Source organism: Lucilia cuprina, chromosome 2 (genome assembly GCF_022045245.1).
Source record: "Lucilia cuprina isolate Lc7/37 chromosome 2, ASM2204524v1, whole genome shotgun sequence".
Taxonomy (NCBI): Eukaryota; Metazoa; Arthropoda; class Insecta; order Diptera; family Calliphoridae; genus Lucilia; species Lucilia cuprina.
In genome coordinates this window covers 21,352,930-21,364,584 of record NC_060950.1, presented here as the reverse complement: position 1 = coordinate 21,364,584, position 11,655 = coordinate 21,352,930, and the positions used below count along the sequence as shown (strand labels likewise).

General features: G+C 30.1%; 1 protein-coding gene across 1 annotated transcript in view; it reads right to left on the bottom strand.

The window, feature by feature from the left end:
• Positions 1-3,624: 3,624 nt before the first annotated feature.
• The window catches only part of LOC111674660 (zinc finger protein chinmo), a 90,306-nt gene continuing 82,275 nt past the window's right edge, over positions 3,625-11,655 (bottom strand). Inside the window, 5 exon segments of the mRNA XM_046945281.1 lie at positions 3,625-4,927; positions 5,056-5,290; positions 5,351-5,501; positions 5,581-6,260; positions 6,326-6,543. Of these exon segments, the coding sequence (XP_046801237.1) occupies positions 3,867-4,927; positions 5,056-5,290; positions 5,351-5,501; positions 5,581-6,260; positions 6,326-6,543 (2,345 nt within the window). The 3' untranslated portion in view covers positions 3,625-3,866.

Sequence of the window (11,655 nt, the reverse complement as noted above, 5' to 3'; positions counted from 1 at the left end):
AATATTTTTTCTTAAGTTTGTTTTATTATTTTTTATTATTTAATATTTTATTTAATAAAAAAATTTAACTACTTTTTTTTAATATTTTTTATATATAATTATAGAGGCACCCAATTTACCAATTCTTGTTTTAATAGTTTGTTGTGTTGTTGTTGTTGTATGTTTGTCTGTTGTTTTTGTAAATTATAGAAAATTATATTTAGTTTTATATTTTCAGTTTATTCGGGTTTATTTTCTTGTTTTCTGTTTGAATTTTGAATGCCAAAGTTTGTTTTGAAATTTTGTATTTTAAATTGAAATTTAGGAAATATTTAGTAAAACCCAGGCGGAGTATTTAGGAAATCTTACTTGTAAATCTCTACAATTTCTTGTTGAATTGAAAAATTTTGAAATTTTTTTTACAAATTTCTTTATGATTGTTTTCAAAAGTGTATTATAATCCAATTACGAAATAATTTTTGAACTGACTCTCGAATTAGAGAATATTAAACATTTTTAATGTTTATATCTGGCATAAGACTGACATCAGACTTGTACTGTTGCCTTTTGTATGGATATTTATAAGATTGATTCTTTTATATGAGAAACAGGTTAATTTGACCTGACCGCCGCCATGAAAACTTAATTTGTCTTTATGATTATGGGTCAGGATACGTTCCGTTTGATAGACTTAGGTGAGTCGTTTTAAGATTCATATCTGAAAAAGAATTAAAATATTTAAATTTCGATTTGAGTTTCAAACTTGTTAGAGCTTCGAATAAACAAAAGTTGAAAGAAATTTCAATTGCTCAAGAAATTTTTTCTTTGGATCTCAAACCGATTCCGGAAACCGTTTATATTGATCGTTTTAAGACTTATATCTGAAAAAGCATTAAAATATTTGAATTTCGATTTGAGTTTCGAACTTGCTTGCTGAAGCTTCGAATAAAAATTTGAAAGAAATTTCAATTGTACAAGCAATTGAGATTTGGATCTCAAACCGATTTCAGAACTTAATAAAAATTTCAAATTTTTACTTAAAAAAACCTTTCTTTGATTCGAAAAACGATTTGACGGTGCCATCAACTCTTTGCGAATCCAACAAGGTATTTCGATTTTGATCGGTTTACTAATTTAAAATAAGATTTTCGAACTTACTGAAACTTCAAATAAACAAAATTTGAAAGGAATCTCAATTGTACAAGCAATAGAGATTTGGATCTCAAAACGATTTCTGAACTAAATAAAAATTTTGAATTTTTACTTTATAAAACTTTTTTTGCTTCGATAAACGATTTGACGGTGCCATCAACTCTTTGCGAATCCAACAAGAAATTTCAATTTTGATCGGTTTACTAATTTTTAAAATAAAATTTCTAAAATATCAAACACCCTTTTCGAACTTGCTGAAGCTTCGAATAAAGAAAATTTGAAAGAAATCTTAATTGCACAACTAATTGAGATTTGGATCTTAAACCAATTTCAGAACTTAATAAAAATTTCAAATTTTTACTTTAAAAAACCTTTTTTTGATTCGAAAAACGATTTCACGGTGCCATCAACTCTTTGCGAATCCAACAAGGAATTTCGATTTTCGAACATGCTAAAGCTTCGAATAAACAAAATTTGAAAGAAATTTCAATTGCACAAGCAAATTGTTTTTTGGATCTCACATCGATTTCAGAACTAAATAAAGATTTTGAATTTTTACTTTTTAAAACGAGTTAACGGTGCGGTGCCATCAACTTTTTACGAATCCAACAAGGAATTTACATTTCTTTAAGTTTCGAATCTAACTAAGTATTTCGATTTAAAATAAGATTTCCAAAATTACGCCGAGTTTTTATTGCTTCAATATTTCCTTTCAATTCCTATAAAAATAAAATCAAGAAAAAGAAATCGTTTAAGAGGTTTTTAAGATTTTTTTTTTTGAGTTTGCCAAAATAGATATTTATATAAGATGAGGGGGGGGGAGGTGTTAGTTGAGGAGCAGTGACTGTTTTAAAAAATGAAAATTTTAAAACTTTAACGGTTTGTGTAGTAAGACCTAATTCACACTGGGAAACTTTTGTTAGAAACTTTTGATTTTGTATCTTTCTCTCACACACAAAAATCAAAAGTTTCCCAACGAAAGATTCCCAGAGTGAACCCAGTCTAAGTGTTTTCTAATAACAACTACAGAGCTGTAAAGTAACATTATAATACAATGAAGTAATATAAATATTTAAAGAAAATGTTTGCTCTGTATAATGTTTTAAATAGATTGTTGTTTTGTTTTGTTTGTTTGGTGTTGTTTTTTTAAATTATAAATAAATTAAAGAAAATATTGTTTTGTAATAAATGTTATTGCAGGTACTTGTGGTTACTATTATTAACTATTATCTTTGCTTGTTTGCTGTTTATAAATGTTGCTATTTTTTTTCTATTATTTTTTTGTAATGTATTGAATTAAAACTATTGTATTTGTTATTGTTGCATGATAAAATGACACTTATGATGAAGTGTTATTATGTTTTGATAAATTTTAAAACTAAAAATGAAAAATAAAATAAAAAAAAATGAAAAATAAAATTAAAATACTTTTAAGGTGGCGGTGTTTTTAATAATAATAAAAAAAAAGAATAATTTTTATGTTTATAACAATTGCATTAATTGTAACGAAACAAAAAAATAAAAAAAGTTGTTTTGTTGTACTGCGTGTTATATGAATTTGAATTTATGGAAGCATTTGTTAATTGTTTTATGTTTTTTTTTTATTATTTAAAAAAAGAAAATAATTCTTTAACTATTATTAGCTATTATTGTTACTATTGCATTTGTTTGTTTGTTAAGACTATTGCAAATTCTTTGTTTTTTTTAGTTAAGTTTAGTTTATTTAGTTTTGTTGGTTTATAATTGTTTGATTATTTTCAGTTGCTTGTTTTTTAAGGTACTTTTGTAATGTTGCTGTGTGTGTATGTTTTGTTTTGTTTTTCTTTCTTTTTTAAAGGAAAATTTATTGCATTTGATTTTCTTGTTTTTCTTTTCTATATATTTTTCTTTTTTAAAAATAAAAATTAAAAATAATTTTAAATAATATTTATAATCAATCCAAAAACGTTCAAACTTTGTTTAATTTAAAGTTTTTCTTTACTTTTTTTTTAAACTATTTTTCGGTAATTTGTTTTGTATGTTTAGTTTGTTTCTCTCGTAAGGCTTTTGTTTGGTTTTCTAATCAATTTAATATTTTTTTTTTATTTTACTTTAATTTCAATATGTAAATTCATGTTTAGAAATGAAAAAAAAAGTTCACTTTAATATTTGTTTTTTCTGCATTTCATATTTGTTATTTTTTTTTAAACTTTTTTTCAATTTGTATAAAAAATACATAAAATTATTTTTTATTTCCATTAAAAAAAAAAAAAAAAGATTAGCACCCTGAAAACGATTTTTCAGTCGGATTCACTTATTTTTTTCTTCTTCTTTGTTTTTTCATAGTATTATTATTATTATTTGCTTTGACTATAATTGTTTTAACGATTTTATATTTGTTTAAAAATTAGTTTGAAACAACAATAAACATAAAAATTTGTTTAGAAAACAAAAAGCATTTCTTTTCTTTTTTTTTCTCATATAAAAAAACTAATAAAAGAAAACACTATTTTTTACAAACAAAAAATTGTTATATAAAATGCTTTTAGGCTTTTGTTTTTTTTTAGTTTACAACATTTTATCATTTTGGCGTTTTTTTGTTGCTTTTAACGCCCCAACAAACTTTCAAAATAAAGTTTTGTAGTTTGTTATGGTTTTCAGTTACGTTTCTTAATCCAGCAACAGCAGTTGCAGCAGTAGTTCTTGTTTTTCTGTGGTTTACCACAAATTTATTTTTGTTTTTCCGTAGAGTGCATTTAGTTTTCATTTAAAGAGGCAGATTTTTCACTTAAAACGGCATTATTCATTTCATTATCCTTCTGGAGTTTATCTTTATCCTCCTTCTCCTCCTGTTGGGCTTTAGCTTGTGTTTCTTTAGGTGACATTTTAATTTCCTTAATAACGGCAGTTGATTTCAAATATTCTTCCACATCTTTTGCTTCGTTATCATCATCATGTTGAAGTTTCTTACTAGGGGATTTTGTAAAATCTAAAGGTTTATCATCTTCATAAATCTGCTCCACTTGTTGTTGTTTTTGTGGCTTTGTTGTTTCTTTGGCAGTTGTACTATTAAGAGAAGTTTCTGATTCTAAATCCTCCTCTTCTCTGGACTCACACATTTCGGAGGCATTTACCTCGGCAGATGTGTCCATGGAGGTTTCAGTTTCAGTGGTTTCCAGAACTTCCATTTCATGGGTTGAATCATGTTTTGCCAATTTTTGTGGAGTGGAGGTCACCACTTCGGAGCCCTTGTTAACTTGAAGATTAAGTGAAACTTCAGGACTTAACATATCCGAAGATGTATTAGTGGTCGACAGATTAGCCACCGTTGTAGTAACTGTAGATGATAACGTTGATGATGTAAATGTGGCCAAAGATGTATTCATCATATTTGTGCTTGTTGTAGTGGTGTTATTAGTGGTTGCCGTTAATGCCGTTGTTGCCGCTTCCCGTCTCTGCATGCATTTCTCCAATGCCATTTTCAATGATTTACGTTTACGTTGTTTAGCCTCTTCCTTTTGTGCACTCATAACTACTGCTGCCGCCGCTGTTGCGGCCGCATCCTATTGTGAATGATTGGCGGCCGCTGCTGCAGCGGCAGCTACCGAAGCTGGTGCAATGGTGGCGCCAGCACTTAGACCGATCTCTTGTTTATGCTCACGAGCAATGTGACGACGTACGGTGTTATTACGGGTGAAGGTGCGCGAACAGAAGGGACAGGGTACACGTATGCCTTGATGGCGTTGTCGTATATGGGCTCTTAGATTTGTTTCGTAACCATACAAACGATCGCAATACAAACATTTGAGTTTTTTGCCTTCAAAAATTTCAATACAAACAGAAAAAAAAGAAACAAAATTTTGGAAATTTAATTTTTAGCCAATTGTTTTTTAACGTTTGCTTGCAATTTGTTTGATTTTGTTGTTTTGCATTTGCAATACTCACCATCTGCTGTATTCACCATACCGCTGTTTTTGTTATTCAATTTGGTGGCATTCCAGACATTTAACATATCGGCGGGAGCTATTGAAGCCGCTAAACTGCCGGGTAAGGTGCCATCAGAATTCTTTAGACTCTCCAACAAAGCGGTAGGTGTGGTGGGTGAGGTATTTGAGGTGGGTGGTGGTGGAGGTGAGTAATTTGAATTTTCCAATTTTACTCTTAAATCTTCAGCACAATTCTAAAACAACAACAAATAATGAATGACTTGCACTTTACCTCTACTAAATCAAACACATACTTCTCTTGATTCATCCAAATCATCGTGATCATCATCATTGTTAGCCTCTTTTGTACTGCCATTGTTGCGCTCCGATTTAACGGATCTATCTAAACTGCTGGGCACATTACCATTACCGCCTGTAGTACTGGGACTGTGATTATCAAAACGGCTGTAAATATATTGCAAAATATTCATTTTACTTAAAATTAAATTCTTTTATTTTCATTTTAAACAAAACAACAATTCACCTCGATTGCGGTGATGCTCTCTCCGAGTGCATGGTATCGGCTTCGGTCGGTGCCGTTGATGAAGCGCTCGACGATGGCCTATGGTAGGGAGGTTTACTTATGGGACTGGGACATTCTGAGGGATTTTTGGAGCCGTCTCGCAAGACACTACCACGGACTTCTTGTTCGGCATAGGGGCTACGGAGGGCACGCTTGCGCAGTGGTTCATAGGACATGGGACGATGATACATGGGCGGCACATATGAAGGCATAGCTCCCAACGTTGAGCTGCTCGGATGCATTAGCGAATCGCATTCTTGTTTCAAGCTATTGGTAGAACCACCGAGATGGTGAGCGGCGCCAGCACCACTACCTAGACCAGCGGCAGAACCACCACCTATATTGTTATTATTACCCAAACCCACAGAGCCGGGAGGTCCAGCGATAATGCCACCGGTACTAGGACAGCGATCCGGCAGACCTATACCGCCACCACCACCGCCGCCCGGGGCATTAATGCCACCAGCTGGACTGTTCATATTGCCGGCACCCATACCGCCAGCACCCAGATTGCCATTACCACCGCTTATGCTGTTGCGTATGCTGCGGCGACCATTGGGCGAATCCAGAGCCGAGGACTCAATGTGTTGTTGGGCCTGTTGGGCAGCTAAACGGCCGGTTTCTGTTGATAAACCTTTGACCTTTAAAAAAAAAACATATGATAGTGATTTTTATCTTTAAGTAACAAGAGAGCCTTTAAACTAACCTGTAAATTTTCGGCAGATTTCAGAAAACTGTTGAGAGCCTCTTGTGATACATGCACTTCACCTTTATACATAAACTCTAGCAAAGCTGCCATATTATCGGATGAGGTAGCCTCTAATATAACCACACATTGGCCATTTGTGGGTGTGGTCTCGAAGAGATCGGCAAACTTTTTCGAACATGCTGCCAATATTAATTTGTGAGCCTTAAAAACTGTGCCTGTAAAGAAAGAAAAACAATATTTAGAAAGTTTTTTTTAGGAAATTTACAAATTTACTTTAAAACTACTTAAATTTAAAAACACCCAAAAGTATGCTTTAGTTTTTAAAATGCCTATTTCTAATAATATAAGTATAATCCTAAGCTGCCATAGAAACCTTCCTTAACAACTTTAAAGGAAAAACATTTCTCCTAATATTCTCTTCTCTTTCTCTAACATGCTGAAAAATTCAAAAACAATTACTCTAACAGCAGGATATTTATGTTGTATTTTCTGTGTATGTGTAAGTGTATTTAGGTATATGTGTACTTGCACGCAAACAGTTGACAGCTGTTCAATTTTCCCACATTTTTTCCCAAAGGATTTTTTTTACTTCACAAAAAAAAAACTGTGTTCTTCAATATACTTTCACTTTAGTATTTAACGAGAAGAAAAATCAAGCTATAGATCTGTAAATCATAGTTTTTTTTGGTAGTTATGTTTAGAATTTTTGTTAGTATGTTTTTGTGTGTGTGTGTGTGTGTGTGTTGATAACTGTCGACCTGTCATTTCAAATTTTCTTAAGTAGAAAGTTTACTTGAGAAAAAATACAACAAGTGCCCCATAAACAAAGCGCAAAAAGTTGCCAAAGTAAAGCAGAAATAGATGTATTTTTGTTGTTAAATTATTATATAAGCATGAAATTTGTTCTTTTACTTTTTGCCACCACAACTCCTGCTTTTTCTGTTTTAGAAACAGGGTTGTGTTAGGGAAATTTTCAAAATTTTGTACCAAAGTAAAAAGTACTTTTTAGTCTAAGTTTTAAGAAAATGAGTTGATCCTGCACTAAAATATAGTTGTTGCACAAAAAGCTAGATATGTTCCAAATAAAATGAGACATATTTTATTAAAATCCATGCAAAAATATAGATTTTATTCGCAATTAAGTGATAGTAACTTTATTTTCTGTTTAAAACATAAATTTTAAAGTATACTTTTAGGTGGATATTTTATTTTTAAGAAAAGTTTTTAAAATCCGCTATTTTCTTATAAAAAAGTTTTAGATTAAGTAGTTTTTATTAAAATTTTCAGTTAACTAAGGATTAAGGAAGTAAACAGTAGCAAAAAAAGTACCACAACTTAGTTCATATATATTCTTGGTACTTTTTTTCTTGCCTCTTGTTGTATGCATTTCTAAATGATTTTCTTTGCCGGTTATTTGTATTTTCTTCAATTCATTTCATCTACTCTATACCTGTCAGAGAGATGAATAAATACGACCCATTCCACACCTTTCTTTACGCCTGACAAAAGTATATAGTCAAGAAAAACAAAAATAAATAAATAAATAAAATAACACCCTCCAGCTGCGTGTTTCCTTAAGATGTTTTTATTTTTTTTTTAATGGACCAAAAGTTCAAAAGCAAAAAACCATTCACAAGAAAAATTTTCGATAATTTTTCCTAAAAACAGCAGTGAGTGTATGTATATATTGTATATAGAGGGTGGTTGGGTGTATTAAAAAGCGTGTGTATTCCTGGGAGTCCTTGTATTTAAAGTCGTTAAACGATTTGGCGCGTATACGAGTAATTCTATCTTCGTTTCTTAGTTCATTGTTGTTGAAAAGAAAAAAAAATCGTGTTTGGGGAGAAAAATATATATGTACTTGAGTTGTTGATTCAAGACCAAGGAAATTATTGTTTTTGTTATACATATGTATATATGTGTGGGTATATAATATCTATATAGTAGTAGTACTAGAGTTGGCCTTATTTCTTTTGTTGTTTATTTGTTTATTTTTATTTTCCACATTTTTTTTTTTTCTTTTCTGTATGAATACATACTTAAAACAGTGTAATGTTATTTATATTGTATATATTAAGTACATATAATGTATACATTTACACATATATATTAGTACATATATTTTATTATATGACATGATTTTTTATGGGTTCAAGGTCTTTTTCTAAGGATAACTTTCAATTTTTCTTTATTTTCTTATTATAATTTTTCTGCATATATTTAACATATATTTCATTTTTGTTATTGTATTTGAATTTTATTTCATGTTTTTCATTAGTTGGCCTTTTATAAGGGTTTGTTTGTTTGTTTCTTTTTTAACCGGCGTCTAATAAAATGCTGTTTTGCCGCGCCTCAAACATTTTTAAGAAAATCTTAAAGAGGTTATATATATACACAATAAAATTTATTTCAACTGCTGTTCAAAATGTATGCTATGATTCTCATCCACATGATGCCTTAATGTATGCTATAGTTATTATGATTAAACACCAATTACTTGTTTAAAATGCTGCCTATAGTTATGTAGTTAATAAACTGCTGTTCAAATGTATGCTATGATTCTCGTCCAAATGATGTCAAAATGTATGCTATAGTTTCTGTGCTTAAACACCAATTATTTCTTTAAAATACTGCCTATAGTTATGCAGCATAAAGTACTGTTCAAATGTATGCTTTGATTCTTATGCTTAAACATCTATTATTTATTTAAATGCTGTCTATTTTCCCCGATTTTATTTTTAACTTTTTCTAAAATTTTGTAAAAGTTTGAATTATATTTGAAACAAAGAAAAGAATCTCAGCTGATAATTTTACCAAAATTATTGCTAAAATTTAGCATTGAACTTAAATTTCTTTTTTTTTCATTAAATCAAAAACGTAAAACCTCAATTAATTCATAAATTATATTCCGCACACTATTTGAAAATCACACTCATTCATACAAACTGATAAGAAGTTTTTTTTTATTTTATGAATTTCATAACTACTGCACGAGTTGCAAAAACAAACAATAATATTTAACTGAAATTGGAACAAATTATTTTTTAATAATTTCAAATGCTTTTTATGTTGTTTTTTTTTCATTCTTTTATTTTTGGGATTTTTTTTTACGAATGATATGCAAGTTTACTTTAGAATAGACTTTAAGGCAAATAACCCAGCAAAATGTTTGATATAGCAAAAGGAATTTGAAAGAATTTTAGACCTAAAATTTTAAAATTAAAATCTTAAAATACTTTGAATGCTTTAGAAAAACATTTTAAAAATATTTTAAAAACATTTTTTCTAATATTATTCATCTTATTTTTGTAGGAAACTTATTATTAATTTTGCAAATTTTTCGGAAATATAGAATTTAATGAAAATTTTTGTTAAAATTCATATATATGTATAAGTTTAAAAATTGGAAGCATTACTCCATTTAGATTGTTGTAAATCTTAACAAGAGTTTTTTAAAAGTTTGCAAGCAGCAGGGTTCATACAAAGATCTTGAACTAATACCAAATATCAAAAGCGGTAAGGGAATGATCACTAAAACCAAACCAAATGTATTTAAGGACACTTCAGGGCACGATCACACTTTATAAGTATAACAGAAAAGGGAATAAAAGTCGTATGATTGACATGATGACACAAAAATACATCACTGATCTAATGCGACCTGATTGTTTTTTGAATCATTTAAAAAAAATGAAGAGAGCCATACGAATGTCAAATTTTCCATCCGTATTCTCTCAAAGTGTGATGGATTCATTTATTGCATCTACACAAAATTTTGACAGATCATATTACTTGTGTGATCGTGTAAAGCTTTAGTGGGACCTAAAAAGCTCATATCTACTATAAGCCGAGCAGACCATTACAAAGAACATAAAGTGAATGCAAAAAGCTCATATCTTTTATAAGCTGAACGGACCATTACTGAGAACATAAAACGAATGCAACTGATTCGTTTATAGCGAGTGTTGAAGTAAAAACGTTCAGAATGCTCGACTATGTGTTGACGATGCAACCTCCCTCCTTTGTTTATCTACTAGACAAGGTAAGGCAAGCATTTGACATGTTAAACCCCGTGTGGCGATCCTCTAAAGTATCTACTAGTACAAAGCTTAGAATTTTCAACTACAACGTAAAGTCCATATTACTAATTGGTAATGAATTGTGGAATACTGCGTAGATGGACACCATTAGTATTGGAGTTTCTGTGAAAACGCAAGATTCGAAAAATCCTGCTTTTATTTTGGCCTCAAAGAATTAGGAATACTGATCTCAGCACACTATTAAAAAAACCTTCAAATGACATTACCAGAAGAACTATCGATTGAAACCCCAGAGACGTTTTGGTAGACCTGCCCCTTGATGGAAAAGACAGATCTTCAAAGTCGATCTATTTTCCCGACGTGAAAGATGATTGAAATAGTTTTGTTGCGGCCCTATGTTTCTTATAGGAATTCCTAGAAATAATATATAGATATATAAGATTAGCTTCAGGATATAGTATACGAAATTGGCTTGCTGATTTCTTTACCTCAAACTATGAACAGATCATTCGGTGTAAAATCCTTAGAATAAGAAATAAGTGATTGGAAAGTTAAGCTTCCTTCACCATATAGTTCAGACGCCTCACGTCAGGACAGAGAATACTTTTGAAAATAAAATATCTTTATAAATACAAACAAATTTCTAAGTAGATATACATATGATTCATAAAACTTCCAAGAATTTGAAACCAAAAATTGGATTTAAAAAAAAAATATGCAAAAATTAGCTGAGTTCATGTTGTTATAAACCAAAGAGGGGAATGAACGGGGAATACGGGAAGAACTCGACTACAAATTAGGCTTTCAATATACTATGTATTTTTCCTCAAGTTTTTATTGTTGTTTTTTCAACAGTGACCCAATTTAATATTATATTTTTGTTATTTTATCAAGTGTTTTTTTTTATACGTATATAAATAAAAAACAAAAAAATAATAAAATTATCAACAAAAAAACAAACTGCACTTGCGTCTTTGAATTTTGAAATTGTTGTTATATTTTTGGCACAATACAATGAAATATTATTATAAAAAAAAAACAATAGCTACAACTAATACCACTATTAGTTAGAACGTAAAAAAATGAAACTTTAATATGTTTATGCATACCCCGACCCATTTTTTTTTTGTCTATATCATTTTCTATATCAGAATTAGAATCTGACGCTGTCATCACTTTGTGCAGGAGACAACAGGGGTAGGAAATACACGCGCAAAACTTCCGAAAATTTAGTTCAATTTCGTTAAAAATTTTTTTTAAACCAAACAACCCGAAGAGTAAAAAAAC